The 24,774-nt window shown below is 41.9% G+C and overlaps 2 protein-coding genes across 3 annotated transcripts; one reads left to right on the top strand and one right to left on the bottom strand.

The window, feature by feature from the left end:
* The first annotated feature begins 335 nt into the window (after window positions 1-335).
* Window positions 336-11,498, top strand: bmp8a (bone morphogenetic protein 8a). Its single transcript, XM_085346877.1, has 7 exons — window positions 336-834; window positions 8,018-8,210; window positions 8,861-9,009; window positions 9,488-9,667; window positions 9,788-9,864; window positions 10,036-10,146; window positions 11,349-11,498. The coding sequence occupies exons 1-7, from the start codon at window positions 336-338 to the stop codon at window positions 11,496-11,498; spliced, it is 1,359 nt and encodes a 452-aa protein (XP_085203003.1).
* A 1,799-nt stretch (window positions 11,499-13,297) lies between these two features.
* Window positions 13,298-17,565, bottom strand: LOC146609308 (transcriptional regulator ZNF706). Of its 2 annotated transcripts, none has more exons than XM_085346251.1 (4): window positions 17,510-17,565; window positions 16,012-16,162; window positions 14,634-14,756; window positions 13,298-14,293 (listed from the first exon to the last, which is right to left on the bottom strand). In XM_085346251.1, the coding sequence occupies exons 2-3, from the start codon at window positions 16,144-16,146 to the stop codon at window positions 14,661-14,663; spliced, it is 231 nt and encodes a 76-aa protein (XP_085202377.1). In that variant the 5' UTR covers window positions 16,147-16,162; window positions 17,510-17,565; the 3' UTR covers window positions 13,298-14,293; window positions 14,634-14,660. The 2 variants fall into 2 exon arrangements, with proteins under 2 accessions (XP_085202377.1, XP_085202378.1); XM_085346252.1 differs by lacking the exon at window positions 17,510-17,565 and adding an exon at window positions 16,543-16,616.
* Window positions 17,566-24,774: the final 7,209 nt, after the last annotated feature.

Raw genomic sequence — 24,774 nt, 5'->3', positions numbered from 1 at the left:
TGCTTCTCCTGCTCCACGGCTGAGAGGTGAGGGAGAAGTGGATGAGAGGAGATTAGAGAAGGTAGAAGAGGGAGGCAGGGAGGGATAAACAGGCAGTTTAAGGCTGTAAACACATCCTGTCCAGAGGCAGCTGTTTTCTAAACACATTGGGCATAAATCAAGGTTGTATTTGTCTGTGGTGACTCTGAAGCAGTCGGGGCACAAACAGGAGCGAGCAGAAAGCACTCTGTGGTGGTCAGGCTGGTCACACTGGTGGAGGTGAGAGAGGACGCGAGGAGGGAAGTGGATTATTTGTGAGGGGAAACTTTGAGAAGAATCGGGGGCAGACTACAGTCATGGCCTCGGCCGTCTCTTACAGCCTCTCCTGCCTTTTCACCAAGATGACACGGACGCACACGGGGAGCGCCAGATCCACGTCCGCCATCCACCCCTGGACCCTGCTCCTCCTCTCCCTGCTGCTCCTGCTCTCCCTCTCGCTGTGGAGCCAGCAGGCCGAGGCCGTGGTCCCCTCCAGCTTCCGGAAGCTTAGTGGACGAGAGAAGAAGGAGATGCAGAAGGAGATCCTGACCATCCTGGGTCTCCCGGGGAGACCAAGACCCCATCCTCCGCTGCGACCGCCATCCTCTGCGCCGCTCTTCATGCTGGACCTGTACCACGCCATGTCGGTTGATGAGGATGAAGGCAATGAGATTATTGCAAGTACACCTTTCAAGGGGTCATCTAAAGGGACTCCTCAGGTCAACCGCGGGGCCCTGCCGACCCTCAGCACGCACACACCGCCGCTGGGGACGGTAGTCAGCGAGGCTGACACGGTGATGAGTTTCGTCAACCTGGGTGAGTCATAAAACTGTTAAAGGTACTTGTTTTCCTAAAACTAAGGCAATCAACACAATGACTTTATGTCCAAAACATCAGCGACTGGGTGAAGCGTTACCAGGTGTAGCTAAACTAGAGCCATGCTTTTCTTTTGTGTAATACCAATTTGTACCACAAGATGGTGCAGTGAATCAGCGTCACCTTTATATAACATGTAAGTCAATGAGAAATTGCACAATGGCAGCCTGGTGTGATGTAAAACCTGAGGGAAAATTGTGTAAAATGCTGCCCCCTGGTGGTAAACATTTTAGTTAAATTCTGCAGCGAGTACTTACAAAATGTACCTTTAATCGTTTAATATAACCGTAGCTGATATATAAAATATGCACCTAACGTCCAGGTCTGGAAGTGTCTTTGACTGGCATTCTTTCATATGCCCAGCAGGGGGCGACTCCTCTGCTTACTGTAGAAGTCTATAGATAAACAGCCCTACTTTTCACCTGATTTCTGACTTCAAGAAACATTTTCCTGATGATTTAATGTTCTCAGTTTCTAATTTGAAGTCCTACTTAATACAACGCGATGTTCACTTTGTAAATTATGGTCCTCATTAGAATCAAAAAGGCCAGTAGAACTGGCTTTATGAAACGGTCAGGTAAATGTTTGTGAAAGCAAGACTTGCGAGACATTTAAAACCAGGAAATGTCATTCTCAGCAGGTACTGATGTTTCTTGACCCCGGTGAAAGCCACGAGTGTTTCTGGAGCTTCAGCCTCTTTAGATATTTACAGGAAAAATGTAACTGATAGATGTGCCAGAGTTTTCTGAAGTTGTCTTTCTGTTTTGTTTGTCTTCATATTTCTCCCATGTCAAAGAAACAAAGAAATTTCAAGAAAAATAACTGAATCATTTTAAAGTCTTCATCGCAGTAACTGTGATCGAATTACCAACAAAACCAATGGCAGTGTTTTGCTGATATGTTGGTGCATCTCTAGGTTTGAGTTTCGTTTTATTATAGCCATTAAACAAACAAGATCTAAAGTGTTAATTGGTAATAATTAGGGTCACAGTTGGCATCAAGTAGATTTTATTACCTTGAAACTGAACCAGCCCAGATGTTTCCCCCTCCAGTTTTCATTCTCTAACATCTGTAGGTAAAGCTGTGGCATCGGTCTTCTCATCTGGCATCACTAAACGGTCTAAGCTTTGGACTGCTCCTTATAGCTTAAAGAGAGGAACGCTGTTTATCATCAGGTTTGAATGACAGGACAGTTTTTGCTTTTTTGTGGTTTGGCTACAAAACGCAAACTCAGAGGAATGAAATTACACAGTGTGTGAGCTTGATGACTCTGACAGTGCCATAATTTTTAGTCTCATGTAGTTTCCTCTAACTCTCCCCCCAGCAGAGCGGATTAAACCCGCTGTCAGTACAACAGATTTTTATTGGTAGGTTTACGTTTCAGTTCATGGTTCCTAAAATCCACCAGCCTCAGTCCCCTGCTGCTCCCCTGATATTAGATGAAGGACTTTGATGTTTAAAGTAAGAGGTGAAAATCTGTCCAAATCAGGGGCATCAAACTAATTTTAGCTCTGAGGGCACAAATAGCCCAATTTAACATTAAGTAGGGTGAAAAAACTAAACCTGGTGCATGCAAAGTGTTTGTTGATTTAAACACACACAAACTATGCAGGTGAAACGTTTGGCATTGATGATGTGAAGGAATGGTCACAAACTTCAGCTGCTCTTCTGCCTGCTGATCATCTTTGGGCTTCAGCAGGAACTCATTCATAGATCCTCACATCTCTGTTTCAGCTCGTGTCTTAGCAGATTTATGTGGACTTTTGTAAACTGCAATCAAAATTTAGGGATTGTCTGAACATGTGGTCCAGACCACCAAAACACCGTAACAACCTAAAACATCTCCAGTCTGTTTCCCTTTGGTGTAAAGAAATACATCCTGAACCATCTGTTCAGAATGAAACAGCCTGAAATGTCTGTTTCTCCACACTCAGTCGAAATCACACAGAAACATTGTTATGGAAGTCAAACACCTCACCACAGTTCCTTTGCAGATCTGTCAGCTATAAAGGCCTGCCATACTTTGAGTATTTATCTGTAAGACAGCTTTGACATGACAGAAACGGACTATGAGCCACTAAGAAGTATATTTTAAGTAAACCTCTCTTCATATAAAACTTTTCAACCACCCAGTGGGCTGAATTAAACCCTTTATTGGCTGCTTCTTATCCACACTCTGAAGCAGATCCACGTATTTAATGTCCTTTGTTTAGATCATTTTACTCAGCTTTCATTAATAATGGCTGCATGGATTAACTGGGCATAATCTTCAATACGTTCAAGCAGGAAGTTAGTAATTATCATTAAAATATAGTGTTAACTGTAGTTGCATATGAAATTAAGTTTATTGTTATTTTTAGTTTAGTTCAGACATTTTGCTGGGTTGAGCCTTAATTCAGTTCAATTCAGTTTTATTTATGCAGCACCAAATCACAACAACAGTCATCTCAAGGCGCTTTATATTGTAAGGTAGACCCTACAATAATACATACAGAGAGAAACCCAACAATCATTTGAGCCCCTATCAGCAAGCACTTTGGCGACAGTGGGGAGAAAAAACTCCCGGTTAACAGGAAGAAACTTGGGGTGAGAGAAGGAAGACAGGATAAAAGACATGCTGTGGAAGAGAGCATGTCTTAAACCTGCATTTTTTTCTAATGGACAGCAGGGGGCGACTCCCCTTGTTGCTGAAGACTGGGTTGTAAAACCACCCTGCTTCTGGCTTTATTTATGACCCCAGTAAACACTTTCCTGATACGTTTATGGTCAAGATCATTAAATTAAAGTCTCATCGAATATTACATGATGTCAATTTGGTAAATTATGTCCCCTTTACAATAAAAAAGGTCAATAAAGCAGGTTTGCAGCTGTTTACAGTGTGATTGAAAAGTCACTGCACTCTCTCTCTCTCTCATGATGTCGTTTTTAAAAACAGAGATGCTCACACTGATTATGCCCATCTTTTAATTATGGTGAGAAATGTTGGTTAGCGTGAACTCGATGGAGGTCAATTAATAGGGGACAAAAACAGAGCATCACCAAGAAAGTGTTCATGTAAACTACATGAGTTCATGTAGTTTACCATCACCAACAAAGGTTCTAAGCAACTATATTATTTAAGAAGCAAGCAAACAAAAACATTTTTATAGATTTTATGGGAATAAATGATACTATGTGGTTAAAAAAATACTAATGCAGTTTGGTTAAATGTTGCAACACGACCAGCATGAGGAAGATTGTGTTTATATTGTACTATATGTTAACTGACATGGCCCTGACAGTGACCACCCAGCATGTACACACTAAACTGACCCTAAACATGTTTATACAGTTCAGAGAAAGGAAAGTGAAGCTGAACAGAAATGAAAAACTGATTTGGAATTTTCAGTGTTTTCTAACATTTTGCAGCCCAAACAAAAAACTAATCCATTAAGAAAATTCATAACATTTAATACCGAAAACAATATACTGCTGAAAGTTGCCTCTTGGCCTCCGTGTGTGGATGTTTATGCGTCCACCAACACGACAGCGCAGCCCCGCTGATGCCTATCTGTCCGAGCCTGAACATTAAACATCCTCTTCCCGATGGTTTCCTTCCTCCTGCTCGATGGTGATCTGCACCCAGTTCACCGTGGGAAACGTCACCCCCTCTCTGCTCGGGGTCTCTAATGAACTGCCTCAAATGAGAGGTTTGCTTTTTCAGAAACAAAACATAAATCTGCTCTGCTACGGAAAAGAAAAAGCACCCTGAAATTTATCAGTCGGCGCTGCAGAAGCATAGCGTGTCATCTCCCAAAGCAGCACGATTTCGTAAACAGAGGTGACTCATATCTTTAATAATCACCTACAGCTCAGGACAGAGTTTCCTTTGGAGAAAACCTTTAAAACTTCACTGAACGTACTTAAAAGGGCGGCTAAAACACATCAGGCGAACAGAGAACATTCGAGATATCGTGCAGGAAATAAAGACCTCAGGCTGAGTGTGTGAACTTTCACACAACAAAAAGACGAAGCATCCAACCACACACCAAATATATTTAGCAGCTCCTCGAATAACTAATCGAATCAGTGCGTGTGGTTCGTGTAAGCTGAATGAAACAGGCGAGCGTGTGTGTGTCTGTGCATATGTAATGGGAAGACACAGCTGGTTAGAATTAAAGGCCCACTGACACACAAAAAAAGCCAACGGTCTGAATTGAGATGAAAATACTGCTGTGGAGGGAGCGACACTAAAAATACCAGGCAGGGCTGCAATTAGTGGTGTGTGTGCGGAGCAGCTGCTGCGGTTCAGAGCACTAAGTGTCTCTAATTACTGCTGCAGTGTGTGTGTGTGTGTGTGTGTGTGTGTGTGTGTGTGTGCTGATATGCGCACGCCCAACCCATGAGGGGTGTCCTCTGCTGAGTATCTCTATTTAACATGCTCTGTGTGCGTGTGTGTGTGTGTAGACCAAACCCCAAACACACACACACACACACACACTCGCTGTGCTGATGTATGAGGGCGTGTGTTCACTTGCTCACCTCTGCGTTTACAGATTCAGGCCTCAGTTGCATTTTCCACCTCGTGTCATGTTTCGGGTTTCCTCCTGTGAGTCACGATCAAACCCTGAAGGACTTTTCATGCTCGCATGTTCTCAGCAGCTCCTGATGTGCCCTTCAGCAGGGCACCTCAGCTGAACCCTCAAGTCACCAAGTGTGGTCATTTATAGCTACCATTATAGTTTATACAGTAAATCTCGTAATGGCTCCGTTTGTGTTTGTAAAGCCAAACAGTCAAATGTTACCAGTAGATCTTCTGATCAGGGTTTACTGTCCATCCCCAAATCTAAACTAAAAGTGAGTCTTTGCAACTTAATCTGTGAGTTTTAAAAACTGGCATTTTCCCCCAATATATGTAAAAATGTAATTTATTGGAATCTGATCAAATGAATTGTACTTGATTGGTAAATTTTCATTTTATACAAGTTTGAATAAATAAACATTTCATTTTATAAATCAGTTGCATTTTACTCAATCGTTGCTTTGTGATTATTGATCATTTTATGAGTGAAGTAAACTGATAAATTCAAGAAACATTTTTATGATTTAAAAAATATGACAAAAATCATAACAACGGTCATAAATGTCGGCACTAGGCGATCCCGGGAGCATGTACTTGGATAAATACTTTGATTTTGTGCTGAGAAAGTGCAGAACAGGTGTGCATGTGAGGACTTGCATGAAGTAATAAAGCTAACGCATTTCATAGAGAAAAACTGCTATGCTTTAAAAGGACTTCACACAGCAAAGCAACCAGGAAAAAACTGTAAGTTCGAATCTTCCTGGTTTGAAGCTGTTAAACTCGCTGATCACCGTCAGTTACAAAATCACCGACAGGTGAAGTAACATAAATAATCTAATTTCAGAACAACGCTGTGCTGCAAAGCCCAGGATCATGGCACACTGTTGCAGATCGAATGAATCTTAAAAAGCCAAATGAATACAAACAAAATAAAACTAAAGATTAAAAAATAAAGTAAATAAAAGTCATGTCAGGGAAGATGGAGGGAGAAGTTGAACTTTCAGGGGGAGGAAAAGCTCTTAAAGGGTGTGTTTCCGAGCAAAGTTTTAACCAGTATTTATTCGACCTGACTGGTTCTAGTTAACTTAGATCACTCTCAGGGTGGCTGCAGACTCTCGGGGCCTGCTTCTAGAAAGACTTTGTCCAATTAAAGAACTCAACAAAGGCTTTTTGAGTATCCACAAGATGCATCAGACCGAGTTTTAATTACTGTCCTAGCTCACAAACGAAAGTGCTCAAAAGATATGATGACCTCAGATTAATGTTGAGGATGACCGGTGTTTACTGTATTCAAACTACAGTAAACAACATTTTCCTGTAATTATTTGTCTTTTTTCTGTATTTTCCAGTGTTTATATGATTTTGAAGCGCTTGTTCCTCGCTAGAAGAATAAATGACAGAACCGAACAGCTTATTTATTTAATACTATGAAGGAAAAAATAGTTGAAACCTTTAAGAAGAATGTGTTTACGACGTGCAGCCTGTAGTGCAGGCCACAAAAGGTGGGAGCAGTCACCTGATTTGTAATTGACAGTCCCTGGATGACCCTCCTTTATCACGGAATCACCATTGGCAACTGAGCCGATGAGTCATCGGGTCACGGCGAGACGGAGCTGCAGGCAGCGCTGTCGCCCCCTGGTGGGCAATAAAAGAATGCAATTTTAAAACTGCGACCTTACGAACAGAAACACGTCGGTCTTTTATACATTTGGGGGAAATGTTTGCTTGAGTTCTGCTTCTCGGGTGCAGTTAGTTGGTATGATTTTTCTGTGTGAAGGATATAATAGTTATTTGTTTTATTTTTTTGCACTTTACAGTAGTTTAAATTGTCTTTTACATTTTGCAGCTACAGCAGTAAATTATCATTAATAAAAATAATGAGGAATAAATTGTAATGATCACCTTTCTGTCTGATCTTTTACTTGTGTTACAAAGATGTGAATAGTTCTTTCATCACTGTTTCCCTCTGTCCTTTTCTCTGACTCATTTCCTGATGAGCTCACTGCTGCTCCTCTTCTTCACTTTTGTTGCTCCTTTATGCTCCACAGTTACACACATTTTCTCCTCTTTCATCTGCTGTTAACTAAAACTCCTCAGACAAACCGTTCAGATCTGGTTGGATGAAACCATTTTCCCCCAGTTCTTTGCACAACAGGAACAGTTTGTAATCTGATGTTGGCACCGACAGCGACTGGTGTTGGTCCAAAAACCTTCACCTGGTAGCTTTTTTTCCCCTTGTTTGAGTTTTTTTTTGTTTTTGTTTATCGCATTATTTAGTTTATCCTTTTTTTCTTTGATTGTTTGCTTTATTCTGGTGTTCTGAAAGAAACTGCCCTCATTTACAAACTTGTATGAATGTGCAGGACCAGCATGCACTGACCAGGAATGATGCTTGAGCATCTGTGCCTCCATCTTCCAGAATGTATGCTTGAAATACTTCAGCATTACTGTCAAATCATCTAAATGTTTACAATCTAACTCTATTTAAAGTTCTCAAACAAATCTGTTCCTTCTGAAAAGCCATGCTGATGAATCTCCCCTATTCTTTCTTTCCGTGTGCAGTGGAGCAGGAGCGTGACCTCCTGCAGCCTCGTCCCTACTGGAAGGAGTTTCGTTTTGACCTCACCCCTCTCCCCAAGGGTGAGACGGTGACTGCGGCAGAGTTTCGTATCTATAAGACGCTGACGGTGGGTCAGAGGGCAAACCGAACGCTGCACATCTCCGTCTACGAGATCAAACGAGAGAATAGACAGAGGTTTCCTCTCACTTTTATGTCTTTCTTCCTTTACGGTAGTTCTCCTTCTCAGTCTTGGTCTCAGTTACTTGATTTTAGTCCCACACGGCCAGCTTTAGGCCTTCTGACGCTTTAGCCTGTCTTTATGTTGTTTTAAATTTATGGGTATAAGCCTATAAACACCCCCCCCCCCCCCCCCCCTGTGCCTCAGCCCTACTTTGTTTTTACACTAACTGGTTCAAACACAAAACTAGACCGATAACCTTATATGAAATCAGCAGGTCAAATCAGATCAAAGCAACACTGAAAACACAGATTCAAAGATCGCGAGCCTGGCTGCAGTCTGTGAAAATAAGACCATCTGAAGTCTTGTTTATAACAGCCGTAAAGGACGTCATCTGTCAAACTGATAAATACAGGCTGACTCGAGTGTTTACGATTGTCTAGACTGATAAAGTTTACTTGCGTGTGCTGGAGAAAAACACCAGAGCTGGAAGAAGCATTCAGATCCTAACCTTGCAGAGATTTTTACGTAAAGTGTAAAACAACTAAAAGATCAAAAGACCTTTGACCATATAGTTAATTTTGGTGATTGTATGCTCAATCAAAATATGTGAAACCACCAAGCTGTTCTTCTAAATTCTAAATTTCTATACGTCCTCTTCCTGCAGAGAGCCAGAGCTGGTGCTGTTGGACATGCAGTCGGTACCTGCAGGGCAGGAGGGCTGGCTGGCTTTTGACGTCACCTCAGCCTCCAACCACTGGCTCGTCCACCCCCGCAGCAACATGGGCATACGTCTCTACGTAGAGACAGAAGAAGGTGGGTCCGCCTCTGGGCCCAACACCGATGCTCATTTCTATCAGTGCCATTAGATCCATTAATTCGCCTTATATGGTTGTAACCTCCAACTATCTCCTGCTTTCCTGCCCTGTGGTTTTAATCAGTGGAAAATACTTAAACAGGTCATGTTACTTTCATTTCCAGCTCCATATCTTCACCCTTGGACTCCTCAAGTGTAGCTTTGCATGAGTCAGTTCAAAATAATCCGTATTTATCTTATACTGGGCTTGGTGAGTAGGGAGTATTTTGACCATATCACAGTTTTTATTATATTTTCCAACTCCAAGCTGTAAAAACTTAAACGCTTATTGGACTTAAGCAGATCAGGTGATGTGTATTTATGTAATGAGGGAGGGTGTGGCCTCAGGAGGTCAACACCCTGTATCAAGGTCTCCATAATTATTAGCCAGCTTCTTTACCTTTATATGTTTTATATAACGAGACACTTTTCTTTCAGACCGCTCCTTGGCTGGAGGGTGGATTGGGTTGGTGGGTCGGAGGGGCCCTCGCTCCAAGCAGCCTTTCATGGTCACCTTCTTCAGGGAGAACCAGGTCCCGTGTCGGCCGCCGCGAGCCGTTAAACCTCATCCCCGCAGGAAGAAACCCAAATACGACCTCCCAGTCCCCAACTTCAAAGGTCAGGCTCCGGCCAATCACACTCTGGGATTACAGGCCTTACTGATGACCGTGTTGAAACCTTTAACTCGTTGTTTTATCGTGCAAATAATTTTCACCTTTTTTTCTGTTGTTCCTTCAGAACGTAATTCTGAAAACAGAGGTCAGCCCTGTAAAAAGCACGAACTCTACGTCAGCTTCAGCGATCTGGGCTGGAAGGTCAGTCCTGTTACTCGTGGTGTTAATCATCTGTTTACTAGTGACCTATAAAAGTTAAATCATCTTTGATATAACGTCTCATGTGTCGCTCTCATACGTGACATTTCTTTATAGATTAGATAAAACTTGTAGCTTCTGTATCATAAACTATAATTGTGTCTTTGTGCTCAGGACTGGGTTTTGGCTCCTACTGGATACTCGGCGTACTACTGTGATGGAGAGTGCTTTTATCCTCTGGGCGCCTGCATGAACGCCACCAACCACGCCCTCATCCAGCAAGTGGTCAGTACACACGAGTCAATCACATCCTGACCTCGGCCATGTCAGAATACAGATACAGATAAAATAAACACCGTGAAGCTTGTTACCTTTCCCCGCGGGCCCCTCGTGTAGTAATCTCAGTCAATTTGTTGCTCCTGTTGGCTTGATGTGTGTCATGGTGATGTGTGTACGCACTACTCGACCAACAAAAACAACATTGTGCATTTTTAACACGTTTCCAAAAAATGAGGTCAGCTGACCACCTGAGTATCATGAGCAACCATGTTTATTCCATCAGTGGATTTTTGCTTCCCTGACGGAATCATTGAGGAACATTTCAAACACATATTGGCCATCACAGAGCCAGACCTTAACCCCACTGAGGCGACTGATGGTTCAGTCCCAGCTCCTGCATCCGAATGTGCCACTGGGTAAACTCCTGAACACTACTGAGTACCGCTGATGCATACATCTGGGTTTGCGCAGGTGTGGATTTGTGGCCTCTACTTTTGTGCCTATGATATATTATCATTGCGCCTCTGCAGTCTCTTACTGCAGTCTTTTAGAGCTGAACTACTTTTTCAGGTCATTCTTTTTTATGTGGGATTTCAGATCTGAAGTGTTTTTATTTTAACAAACATTGCAGAAACTTTACAGAAAGATCTGCACTTGTAGCTGGTTTGTGAATTTACACACTGTAATAAATGTGGTGAAGGAGGCATGTGGCTGTTTTTCTTTAGTTGTGGGTAATTGTTGCGAAAGAAAGAAAGAAAATCCTAATCACAAATGTTTGGACAAATTTGGAGTGTATGAAATGGATCTTTTCAGTTAGGAGCATTTCCTTTTATTTTATTAATTTAACTGAAATAACAAAAGAAACACGAACTGATTCAGTAAGAGGACCAGATGTTACAATCTCTGATAATTCATTGCTTCAAATGGAGAAAGGCTCGAGGGATGGGTACCATGAAGAAAGGGTAATATTGAGTCTCTATGGCTGCCACACTGACCAGCTTCTCTTGCAGAACAGATCTGGGTCTCAGTTGGACATCTTGGTAAAATAAAAGTCCTTAAAACTTGCCAACAGACTCTAACTCCTGTAAACACCTGATTACAACATACCTAAATATTATAATAGACTTTACTTTTGTCCCTTCTCTGTTACATATCTAAAACATACTTTAGTATAACAGCATTAACTGTATTTCACTCTGCTCTGGCAGGTTCACATCCTGAAGCCTGACGAGGTCCCCAAAGCGTGCTGCGCCCCCACGAAGCTCAGCCCAATCTCCGTCCTGTTCTACGACGACAACAACAACGTCATCCTCAAAAAGCATCGCAACATGGTGGTCAAGACCTGCGGCTGTCTATGAGTGGCCGAGGCCCCGCTTAGAAGAAAATGTATAATGGGTGATTTATTTTTCCAGACGCTGCAGAAACATGAACAGTTTGGATGATGATGGACCAACAAATCTCATCCAGCAGGTCTGAATGGTCCCGTTTTTCAGAGTTAAAGTTCGCAGATTTCTCCTTTGTCAGTGTTTCAGCATTTTCCGAGACTCTTTGGCTTCACAAAAACAATCGATTCGCGGCGCACGATTACATTGCAGAAATGGCATAAATGTACACATTGAACATCGCTTAGCTTCTTCAGGGAAGTTACGAGCAAATGTTTGGGCATTTCTCTTATTTTGATACATTTTCAAATTGAAAAAAGCTAATCTATCAGCATCAAACCACAAACTTTAGTTTACTACAGAAAGGTTTAAATTCTCATGAAGGCAGATGATTTTAGATGGTAGGAAATCCATCAGTGATGCCTGATAATTTTTTTTGGTTTTGTTAACTGACAGCACTACTGTTGTTATAAGAAAAATCTATATGAAGAGATTATTAAACTGTATTCAGTTAATATAAAATAAACAGTACATTTATTATCAGTTTGAGATTGAGGCGTGTAAATAATCTAATTTTATTTTTGCAAGTTTTAAGCAAATCCTAGTTATTCCACTAAAGTGAAATGCAAACATGTTGTAACCTGAGTCCAATCTGAAGCCAGCTGCTGTGAAACCAGAGTCTCAACAGGTGTGAAAGTAAACGTGATGATGGGCTTTTTACCAGCGTCTCTATCATCCTGCCTAAAACCTGGAAATCAGCCTGACGCCTGGATGTCTCAAGTCCTTAAATGCATCTGGAGGACAGAAGAGACGAGCTTTCCACGGAGGAAGTGCCTTCACATTTATGTATAAGCAGTCCTGCACACAGCTGCAATATTCCACCCGGTGTGGAAACAGTAGGGTGTACTGGAGTATTTGCAGTAGCCACTCCCAAAGCCGAGAACATCAGTGCTCCAAACGCTGGGATCATAAATTATTTTATGGTGAAAATGTGAGGACCGGGTTCTAGACTGAACCCTGGTAAATCTGTGGAGGAACAGTGAGTGCTGCTTTTAGCAAGGCTAAATCACAACTGTGACTTACGCTGAACATGTAGCTGGTCTGGAGCACGTTATGTTTGCTCGAAAATCAAATTGGAGCTCTGCGGTTTCTCCGATTCTTTAACAATAACACAGATTTTATCCTGAAGGCATGTTTTATATAAGTAAACTGTTGAGCTGTATCTCACCAACAACCATGAGAATTTACCTGTATTTAGTTAGTGCTGCAAATGCGTAAATATATTAAGCTTAAAAAGCTGTTAAGTCTTGCTAGAATTACAGAGTCACACCTGTTATTGTCACCAGTGTCTCTCCGATCACGACTGTCCAATTAACATTATTCAGACTAATAATTCAAACCAGAACATGTCTATTACCAGAACTCTTCTATTGTCTATAAATATCTGCATACTCATGTTAAATTAAATAGACTGCATTTATTTCAGCAGGAGCAGACCAAGACTGCTCCACACCTCGCTTTGAGTCCGGATCCAGATTAGTTGATATTTTCTAAATGGTCTTGAAATCATCGCCTCTAAAACAAAATTTCATGCAAATCCATCCCAAACTTTTAACTTAACCTCTTTATATGTTAGCTTGAAGTAGCAAGTCTGAGTTAAAGACAGTTAATAGTCACAGTCTGAGTAATACACACACAAACTAACTGTATTGATTTAAAAACAAAAACGATTCTCATGCAGAATAAAAGGCATCTGAGCAGACCGATCACATTAAATACATTTTTCAATTTATTGAAAAGGGTAAAAAAAAAAGTTACAGTGAAAACAAATTATTTTTGCTTGCTAGTGATTTAAAGAAGACCCAAAAAGAAAATCCTTAACTCTTATCTTTTGCAGTTTCGGAACTAAATGATTTCTCTCTCAGTCCTTTGGGGCTACGTACAGCTTCTTCAAACTACAGCTGAAAGCATCGCTGAGCACAGAGCTGCGTGTTTGGTTTACAGAACAACTCCTGCTTTAACTGAGGCGGGACAAAGATGGGGGGTGTTATTGCCAAGAAGGATGACACTGAGAAGTCCAAGTGGAAGAGATTTGAAAAAGAGTGCGTTATAGACTTGCTGTGTGGTTAACGTGAGGTACTGTTGTAAGGTGTTACCGAGTGTGGACACCTGTGGAGCAGCAGCAGCATGGAGGAGGCAAAGCTGTGGAGTCCGACCATACAGACAGGAAGTTAAAGGAAACGTTTAGTCGCCTTAAGGAGCCGATTTTGGGATTTTTTTTTGGGGAGAGAAAGAAAAATCAGAGCTGAAGAGTTGACCCGACAGCAGAGCCACGTCCATGTGGGAGTGAAGTGAATGTGCCGTCGCCTCATTGGACGACACCGTTTCAATAGAACCGGCTGTCAGGTAGACACACATTCAGAAATTTTATTTTACATCCTACTGAAGCTTTTCCAGATCCCCGTCATTAGTCACAATTTTGATTCAGTGTAAGCAGACAGATAATCTTGCTGGTTCTGCTTCCCCCCCCTCCCCAACTTGGGATAACAAGGTAGTTGTACACAATAAATATAAAATTGGGCTGCTGGTGTACGCCTGCCCCATCATTACTGTTTTCTCTTACACAAACATGTACGTACACAGCACATACACACATCCGCCCCGTCCCGCCTTCTCAACCCGATGTCCGTGAATTCTGAGAGGTCCCAGCGTTCGTCGCCAACGTCCTTCAGGTGCCGCGAGTCGATGTTTAATCCGTAGTCATTGTGTATCTGTAAGCAACAGTTTGTGGGGTCATGTTTACAGTTTAAACACAGTTTCCTCATGTTTGCTGTGTAGTTTCACTCCAATATTAATTTAAACAGAATCAAGAAAGTTCTCAATCTGCTTTCGGTTCCAACTGGAGTGTCCCGTCAACTCACAGCCGGTCTCCAAAGCAGAAACGAGGACTACCGACGCCAGCTGCAGTCCGAGGAGGACTTGTAGTGCATCCAACATCATACAACACAAATCTGACCAGTAAGCAACCTGGCAGAGCAAATTCTGGTCTAAATTTGAAACCTGGAGAGTGGGAAACACTGTTTTTTTTAAAACACTACAGGTACTACTCACCCAGATTCAGGTCCAGTCAGCAGTCCTTTATGCCTGAACATCCGCAAGCTCGGGGGGCATGGGGGACTTGGGATGTTTGCTCTCAAAGTGCTGCTTGAAGGTTTTGGGGTCGGGCATCTGTGTCTGAAAGGAGGAGGACAGTAAAAGCATGAGAAACAAAACACCAAAAAGGTCTCATTCCAACCATTAACAGGGCTTCACTTCCCCTGGCACAGCAGGTTAAGTAAGGCAACAGCAGCCTTACTTAACCTAAGTATGTTAAGCTTACTGTACTTGGATTCTGATCCAGGAAAATCTTTATCAGATAAACTATTTTCTTACGTGTTTCAGACCACTTTGTGTTTGCTGACTGGGGGCAAAGCCCTTAAAGAATACTTAACCGAAAATGCACCAACCAGCACTGTGAGTTTAACAATGTTTGAAACTATCAGCTATCATCTGACTGAGCCTCTGGGGGAAATTCAAAGTTTTGGGGTTTCCGGTGCTGATGGCAGAAAGATAGTCAAGCCTGGTTTCCTGTCTTGTGTTTCAGTGTTTACAGTTCAAACTAGGATGCAGATTTTAAAAAGCTAAGCTGACAAATTTCTACAGTTAATTTCAGCCACTGTGTTTCTCTTGCTTTCCACATAGACCATTTACCTGCAGGTAAAGCCTTCCCATGATTGGTTAACATTAGACAACAAACAGAAGCCAAAAAGCTTCCAGTACAAAAAAAAAAATCTTGTCTAAAATTCATGTAAAATCAATCCTGCTAACAAGTTATTAACATCTGAGACTGTCGCAGCTTGTAGCTACAGCCTAACAGTGGAAGATGTCAAATGACACCCTTTAAACAAAAAAAAAAAAAAAGGTGTAACATCTGGACTGATCCACCTGCTCTTTAATAATTCACATGTGCACATGAACCTGAGGAGGTAAGAAAGTTCAAACGTACCTAATCTGTGGCCATCAGCTGAATAATTACCAAAGTGGATGCAAACTACTTTCCACTTTCAATCACTTCAGACTCTGTAAGCAGAACAGCTACATTTTAAAAACCCAGCTAAATGACCTCTGACCTTTTCCATCTCTGGCCCTGGTTGCACTTAACCGAGATATTTATGTGACCATTACGATAAACTCCATGCAATTAACTTGAACCTATGACAATTACTGAAATTAGTGCATACAGACAAACCTGTCTTACATCTCTACAGTGCTGGTGAGAATCACTGCTCTAAAGAGTTTCCCTCGTCTCTCACATGCACAAACCCAGCCACATGACGTATGCAGCTGCTGACTGGTTGTTTTAACATCTTAAAATATGAAGCATCAACATTTTAAAAACAAAGGTGAAAGGCCTCTGCGAGCTTCGGCAGAAGCTGTGGCTGTTTCTTACCCGGCAGACAGGGCAGGTGTGGACCAGGGCGGCCTTGGCTGCAGTCTTCTGGTCAGCGCCCTGAGATTTCTTCTTCTCTGCTGCCTTCTTGGCGTTCTTCTGCTGGGACTGAATCTTCTGCTGCCCACGAGCCATGGCCCTCAGCTTCAACCTGCAGGAACGACCGGCAACAAGTTATAACGGCGCAAGAACCTACCTTATAGTCGTGCATTTCTTTTGCATTAAACGAAGTATCTTCAGGGATCTGAAAACCACATGTTAAGAGTTTATTTCTTCAGACAATAAAGGCTTAAAATCAAACTGATTTGGATTATTGGCACACTGAATTACTCTCTGGTGAAGGGAGCTTGACTGAAATGTTTGTGGCATAGCTGTAATACATTTGTAAAAATTTACTTTGTCAACTTTTTCCATAAAGTTCTGTATAAGTGCCAGATTTTACCTTTCAGAAATAAACATTTGTATTATATGATTACGGACTTCTTTAATTGTCAAAGTGATCCAGCAGCCACAATCTCTTCTTGAGCGGACCTTTATTATTGTGGGGTCACCAGGTGTGTTTGATCTAGCAGAGTCAGATGGTCTTCACGCCTTTGGAGCGGGAGTTGCACGTTTGATTCCCACCTAGGTTAGACCCCCCTATGCTCTCACAGCTAGAGATTGACAAGGTACAACACACGTGCTACGGCAAGGGAGAGATATCATCACCCCAAATGCGATAGAAGAAGGATCACTGAATGCGAGAGGAACTGACCGAAGCTTGAAACCGGACTATGTGACCTCACGTACCCTCAGAAGATCAACTAGATGATGTGACTGCAGTACTACGGTGTCAGTAGTAAGAAGAGTTACTGATATAATCATCGAAAATGTAGGCAGGTTAGTCGTTATAAATATATTATATATCTACTCAAAAATAATCTCTCAGGTGACTTGCTGTAGCAGTGTCTGGATGCGACTGCAGATACAACTTTTCACACATTTTAAACGATTTGAATTATACAGCGATTCCAAACGCATCAACACAGATTTTATGGTCCCGGGGACCAACAACCAAACTTGATTTACTTATCACTTCAAACATAACTGCCTGGGGGGCGTTACTAAGATGGTAAAGTAAAGGCGTCAAATCATCACAACTTTCAGTCCTTTAAAGATCGTTAACAGCAGCTACCCTCGACGACCGAGGAGAGAGCCTCTAACAGGTTACTAATAACTAACTGATGCCACTGACTTTGTATTGTTTTCCTGACAAAATGTTAAATAAACAGCTGAAAACCGTCATCACCGCCAGCGGGCCTCTCCTCAGCCGGGGCCGCCTTGCTAACCCTGTTAGCTGAGCTAGCTAGGGAAGCTGATATTACACGTGATCGCGAGTTACAGAGCTGTGCGGTGTTTTTATACTAAAGACGAAGCAGTGTTGAGTACAAATCCGGATTAAAATACGCCAGAATAAATAACAGGTCCCTAACAGGAAGATTTTTTTCTGCGGTTTTACCTTCGAGATGCGGCTCTGCCTTCGCTCCTTTGTCGTTATCTCTTTTTTTTAATGTGCTAAAGGAAGCTGCGGAGGCTTTTATCTAAGCTTTGAAATGCGACGAGACCAGCAGCGCCCCCTGCTGGACCGGGGCGGAGCTTCACGTTCATCCAGAGATAACTATCTAGCCCCGAACGAGTGACGTTGTGATACACCTGAGTTATTATAGTTGTGATTTTTTATTTCATTTTATGCTTGGTTTCAATCTGTAAAACAAAAGCCCACCCAATTAATGGAAGTCTTTTTCTCTTTCCTTAATGTCCTGCCTCCGATACAACTTACTCTAATTTTCACATAATTTCCTTAGGGATTATAAAGGTATTCTGATTTTTAAGCCTTTGTTTTTCCTCCTCTCTCTTTGTTGTACATGGCGCCTCTCAGTACTCCTGTCAACTTTATGCATCTTCCTGACTATCCTACTTTTTCTTTGCTGTTTTCCTTTGAAAACTTTCCTGCACTTCCTCATTACATCACCAAGTCTCCTTATTTTCTTTCCTCTGTCCAGAGGATGTTTCAAACACCTCAGAGAGTGGTTTAGAAGAGTTCTCAACATTCTCCTTTCTTGTACTTCCACCATTTAATCCTTGACTCTGTCTTCACCCACTACTTCTTTTGGATTTCTAAAGTTGTCCGACAGACTATCATCTGATGCTGCCTAGCTACATTTTACAATCTCTATCACTTCATCCAACTTACTCCAGAATTTTTCTTTCTCTTAATTGATATCCAATCTGTGGGGCATATACACTGACATCAGCCCTTCAATTTTTTAGTTTCAAACTCCTGTCTGACTCTCTCTGTACCTCCAGAACATTACTAACATGCTCTTCCTTCAAGATTAACTCTACCCCATTTTCTTCCTATCTACAGCATGATAGAACACCTTAAATCTACTTCTAACGCTCCCAGCCTTGTTTCTCTTCCTCTTGGTCTTTTTTCACACATCTACCTTCCTTCTCCATGTCATATCATCCTGCTCTCTCTCTTAACCAGTCATAGTCTCTACATTTAAGTGTCAACAATATCACCGTTTCCACTGGCATACTATTAGCCAATAGCACAGGAGGCAGTTGTTGTTAATCAGGGCTCCATCTGGTCTGGTAGAGAAATACTGTGATTTTGGATGTTTGATTTGGGAAAGATTGTATACTGGATGCCCTTCCTGATGCAGCCTTCACCATTTAACCAGGCTTGGCACTGGGTCTAGGAGTACATTAACCATGAGGGAAGCCACAAGGCAAAGTGTTATTGGGTGTGTTGTTTAGATCATATCATGTCCTTCTGTTTATCCTGATGTAAAGACCCTGCTGTATGCTGATGACACTGATCTATACCGGGGGTACCATGAGAGAAGACCTCATCAAACAGTCGACATTTTATGAAAATAAAAAGCAGACCCGATTCATATATGAGACTGTATCAACCCTCCTTTGTACCATGACATTCATATACATATTATGCTGATGTACCCCGGGGCAATGCACGAAGAGAAATAAATAAATAAATAAAACAGAACTGAGCTATGATTGAAGAGAAACCACTTTTATTTTGCAAATAAGGAAAGGAATTTTAGATTTTGGTTTAATGTGATTGATTGCAGGTAAGTGCTTAACACAGCCCTGGTCTAAATGCACAAATGAAAGGAAGACTCTCTCCACAAGGATGACGTTTCGGTGTGGGGTAATCTGATAAGAAAACAAGAGGAGTGACCATTCTGCTTTATATTTCAAAATGCATTTCTGCAGTCACTTGATTTAGTCACGTTACAATATACCTATTGCAAGGCAACGTCCCCATTTATTCCAGCTCTTTAGCAAGTCAGGGGCCATGAGTAAATCAGTTACTGAACCATCACTCCATAGCCAATCTCCAAACTGTAAAAAACAAAAAAGACAAGCAGCGTCAAGCAATGTAAGAAGAATTCAGCTGTAAAAATAAAATCACAACAACAGTCAAGGCACGTATTTACAACAAGCAGGGAGACATTCATTCTTTAGCATAAATGTTCTGCTATAATAACAATTAATTGCATTTTACATTACCCTGACAGCATCAAAGGCGCCAATCCAGGCCGGACCATTGTATCCCATTTCATTCATGAGATTTATTACGAAATAATACTCATCCCATTCATGGATGGAGGCAAGGTTTGCACCAAATGACCGACAATATTCCTGTAAAAGCAGACACATCACAGGCAAACACAGTGCCTCAGACTTCAATGGTAACTGCACGCTTAAGTTACTTTTTAACTATGAAAAATATAATGGATTTCTGAGTAATTTCTGAAGGTCTTCAGTAGAATTATGATGTAACACGGTTACCTCGGCATCTATCCAAGGCCGGGGGATATTAAAGAATCCGAAGCATCGCTCCCAGTGCTCATGAAACTCAGGGGGACAGTTCCCTGGGAAAAGTGCTGGTATTCCATAGACAATAGACTTAATTCAGAGAGTTTCTTTACATTTTATAATTTATATAAGTTATAATTTCTTTTTTATATATAATGAAAAAAATTACACAATTGCCATGGAGGCGAGTCTTTATCCTTCACGCTCACGTCCTCTACCAGAGGCCTAGGAGCTTGAGGGTCCTGCGCAGTATTTTTGCTGTTCCTAGTGCCGCACTGTTTGCTGTTCCTGTTACAGAGATCTTGGATGACATTCCTGTGATCTGCCGGAGTCGCTCGCTCAGTTTGGGGGTCACTGACCGAGGGCTTGGATTACCACGGTGACCACTGTTGCCTTCACCCTTCACATCTTCTCCAGCTACTTTCTCAGCTCTTGGTATTTCTCAAGGTTCTCGTGCTCCTTCTTCTTGATATTGCTAGCACTTTGTATAGCTACATCTAACACCACAGCCATCTTCCTCTGGTTGTTCACCACTACTGAGCCCAGTTGGTTAGCCATCATCAGAGTTTGTCTGCCTGTATCTGGAAGACCCGTGTAATCTTGCTAGCTTCTTGCACCCTGCTGTTATGTGCTGGGTTGCTCAGGGGCTTCTTTACACAGCTGGAGCTTGTGCTCAGAGCTTGTTCCTGTGCTATCAAACCTTTCAGTCCAGCTTGCTGTAGGTTAAGCCCCCCAAAGGGACATCACCAAACTCAGTTTCCTCCCTTGAGATGCTGTGTAGAAAGGAATACTTTGAAAACAACTCAACAGGAAGACTCCTGGATATCTATACTTCTAGATAGATGTGTTAGCAACAAAAGGATGCAACATCATGTGATACAAATGAAAATTATCAAAGGGAAAAAGGGGTTTTGTGTTCATTCTGTCTCTACTTGTAAAACCAGATACTGGTCACACTGATAAGGACCTAACACGCTGTCGAGTAACTGTCCGTCTCCTGGACTCTCCTCTATGTGCTGTGCTGGGTGACATAGCAAACCTAGCAATGGGACGTACTTCTGTGAATCCAGAAATTGGACTACTTGCACAACCTCTGTAGGGTACAGCTACCAGTAGTGACAGTAGACTATGCAAAACATGAAAACAACCCCCCAGAGTAGATGAGGAGGGGAAAAAATGTCAGTGGATTCCACCTGTGAAACCATTCCTTTTGGGGGTTGTCTGATTGTTGAACCTCTAGTGGACCAGTTAATTTAATTGACAGCAAAGAAGCTTAAAGTGATTAAAACCCTCTCTGCTACTTAACTGACAAGATCAATATTCGTGAAGCTTAACAGACTTGATGCTGAACTGTGTCCCTTTCATTTTCCCTCTTGGGTGGGGCCCCCAACTTGTGTTTGTGGCCCTTCAAGCCACAGTAGGTCTTTAAGCAAGGAACTGGGGGGGGAAGATACCAAGACACTGAAATTTACTCGCAGACAGAGTCCAATATAATTGTTCACCCTTTAATCAGGGATGTGATTTAAAGTGATGTATTAGGTGACGGTCTACCAAAGTAAGCAGAAGTGAGACATCTCAGTCTGAGGACAAGCTTGTTTCTGCAGGTTTGGCCCACAAAGAGCTCGAGCTGTGGATAAATGTTTTTTAACTTTTAATCCAAGTCACAAACAAGACAACCCACGCTGTGACACAGTTTCATCACTTTATTACAGTAAATGAGTCCATATCGTACGCACACAGAACAGAGACAGACTTGTTTCTCTCTCCCTCTCCCTCCAGCACTCAGGCTCAGTGGTCTACGGGCCAGAGTGACACTAAAGTAAACAGATTAAATAAAAAATTAACAGATGTGATTTGTTTTTTTTAAAGGAGGTAATATTAACATCTGAGTTTTCAGAGAATTTAAGAACAATTTCTGAGATTCAGACTTCATGAAACTGTCAGTAATGTACATCCACACACACCTGATAGGTCTGTCGTAACACAGGCGCCCATGTCCACCCTGTTGTGATCGTTAGCAGCGATTCTGAATGCCACACAGCGCATAAACACAAAAATGCCCACATGTTGAGTACTAGCTGGACTCTAACCCAACTAAACACCTGTGAGATCGCTCGACACTTTTCCTCTCGATACTGCACAGTAATCATATTTTGCAAACTGTCACAAGCAAAAAGAGTTCTGTTCCAAAATGAGAATTAATGAGACGCTCGCTCTGATCCCGAGGCGTCAGTTAAGACTGCATTGTCAAACCTGCTGGCATCTGTGTTGTGATGCTCTGGGTAAAAAGCACGAAAATTTTCCGAAACCATAACCAAGCAGTTTATAAACGCATAGATTGAGGCAAGTGAAAGTCAAAAGTGAAAACCTGTTAATCCTGGAAAGTCACCAACACTCCTCCAAGCTCCTTATGACGATGACAACTGGAGCTGTGGTTAAGCCTCAGAGCGCCAACACTGAAGGACACATTTCGTATAATGGGGGAGACACAGAGGCACCTAATAAAGCACCATCATATAACTCAGTAGGACATGTAAATCTCAGGTGCTTTTTAAACCTGCTCCACTTACAAGGCAAGAAATACAGGAAGTACAACCACACATAAAAATAAACAAAAAACACTAAAGAGCTTTATGAACTCTGATAAAAGTTCTTAACTGGAGCTGGAGAAGCTAAGAGTTAACTTTCAACTTTATGCCACAGACTGTAAATAAATGATGGACATAACTCCTGTCAGGTCACCCGTTGGTTAGTGAGGTCATGTTATAAAGCCCCTGAGCAGATATTTTCACTGTCGCCATCTTAGCTTTCTGTAACGAGACATCATAGTGAGGGGGTAGACCCGACTGTGAAATGAAAGAAAAGCAAGATCGCAACTTGTTAACCAATAAGCACCATGTTCAGAGACTTGCAGTAACAACAGACAAGTGGGCGTGTCCAAAAACAAACTACACTTCAAGACGAGTGATTGAAGCGACTGAAACGAAGGATACCAATGACTGACGTGTGAAGAGGTGATAAATACACTGATGGGTCATCTAAGCAACCAGAACCTTGGCTTCGCTTTTCAGAATCAGCGGCTACGTCCATCTTTTATATACAGTCTGTGCTTAACAAACCAAACTCTATGACTGAAATGAGTGAGAGTGGTGCGTTTGAGTGTGAGGAATAAAATAACTACACTGTGCACTGACCTTCACTGAATTGTTATGGGCTGCTTGTACTTTGTACTCTACCCCCTGTGAAGCAGTAACAGGAGCAATTACTTAGCCTAATAATGAAAATGAGTGCATTACTTTATCTGTGCTATAAGGATTAGGCTTGCTGGTGTTCGCCATCTACAGTCAAAAGGTAATGACTACTGTAAATATGACCTGCACAACCTGCAAAGAGATTTTCTTTTGCTTTATGTTTTTCCTCTTTCTGGGAAAAGCTGCAGGAAAAGGACCTGTTGGAGGATTGAATTAGTGCAGGTGGGAGTAAGTGGAACATCCTGTACATAAACAGCTCTTTTAGATATAATCACACTTAAATCAAAAATAAACCCCTTAAGTCTCACTTTAATGGTTTAATGTTCTGGACATTTCACATTTATTGACGTCACTGGCTGGCTTCTCGGGATAGACTCAAACCCAGGATGCTGCTTTTAAATGGCTCAGTCCTTTACAGGCGTCAGATTAGCTGATTATATTCACACTCGGTGAGCTGAGAGAGAGCATTATGGAACAGAACCCTTATAAGAGGCTCATTCAGCAGTCAGTCAGTCCACAGAGGACTAAAGGAGAAACAGGACGAGCTACTAAACAGTTTCACTGGTACACAAGAAAGAGAAGGAGAGAGAAAGATCGTCAACAAACATGAGGAGTGGCTGTTTTTTTTTTTTCCTTTTCACTTTTGCAGTATTTACATTTTGGATAGTGAAAAAAATTATTTACAAAAATGCAGGAACTAAGACAGCTTAATGAGGGGAAATAAGATATAAACAACTCTGTAATAAAAGTAAAAAGAGGAACAAATAAAAATCAGTGATATTTACACGTGCGATAAGAGGAGGGGAGTTAGGAAGTAAAATGGCTTCTGAAACCAGCCACATTTGAGTCCTCTCCTCAGGCTTGGTCACAGCTTTTCATTGCGTCAGAAAAGACTGACAGCTCTGCGTGTGAACGCTGTCGACCCGCAGAGTCGATCAAACGTGCTGGTTGGGCTCTTACAGCAGAGAAAGGGGGATGCAGCCGGCTTTAACGCGCCACAAACAAATGAAGCGGCTGGCGGGGAAGAGTGATTCTCCTTGTGTAAAATTAATGTGAATGTGTGGAGCAATTTAAAAAAAAAAAAAAAAAAAAAAAAAAAAGGTGGGGTGGAGGAAAAGAGCAGGTGGAGGCAATGGTACAATAGTATCAAATATACTATACTACAAACTTTCAAGTGGTCTGTGTACTAAAAATCAGTATTGTTGGCTGCTCTATTCCTAAAACACTGGCTGTTCAGACTGTAGGTGGGAGTATTCTCAGACACACACACACACACACACACACAGACACACACACTCTCTGGGCTCCAACTACTTAAAGAAAAAAAACAAAACAATGCAGTGAGGACAGGAAGAACATCCTCACCATCACGGGGGTTAAATCAGAGTTGGTCCTCAAGAACACAGGAGTACCACACACACACACACACACAGACACACACACTCAGCTTAAAGGGATTTCCCTGCTTGCCTACAGATATGCTTCCTCTTACGTCAGCACTGATGAGCTGATAGCCCAGCTCCATTTATCCTCGCACCATCACCACGACTTTAGAGTAACTCCAATCTCATCCAAAGACAACCTAATAAATAAACACGAACTCGCCGGAGCTTTCATTTGTTTC

The sequence above is a fragment of the Diplotaxodon limnothrissa genome, linkage group LG22 (assembly GCF_057381915.1).
Source record: "Diplotaxodon limnothrissa isolate DT_005_m linkage group LG22, D_limnothrissa_male_GT1.1, whole genome shotgun sequence".
Classification (NCBI taxonomy): domain Eukaryota; kingdom Metazoa; phylum Chordata; class Actinopteri; order Cichliformes; family Cichlidae; genus Diplotaxodon; species Diplotaxodon limnothrissa.
Note: the sequence above shows the minus strand (reverse complement) of the source record. Positions and strands in the feature narration are given on the sequence as shown.

Excerpts from the sequence above, each read along its gene's own strand:
- bmp8a (XM_085346877.1), top strand. The coding sequence starts at position 336 with ATGGCCTCGGCCGTCTCTTACAGCCTCTCCTGCCTTTTCACCAAGATG. Across the intron at positions 9,668-9,787 it reads CCCAGTCCCCAACTTCAAAG|AACGTAATTCTGAAAACAGA; the intron begins GTCAGGCTCCGG and ends TTGTTCCTTCAG. Across the intron at positions 10,147-11,348 it reads ACGCCCTCATCCAGCAAGTG|GTTCACATCCTGAAGCCTGA; the intron begins GTCAGTACACAC and ends CTGCTCTGGCAG.
- LOC146609308 (XM_085346251.1), bottom strand. The coding sequence starts at position 16,146 with ATGGCTCGTGGGCAGCAGAAGATTCAGTCCCAGCAGAAGAACGCCAAG. Across the intron at positions 14,757-16,011 it reads ACACCTGCCCTGTCTGCCGG|ACACAGATGCCCGACCCCAA; the intron begins GTAAGAAACAGC and ends TCCTCCTTTCAG.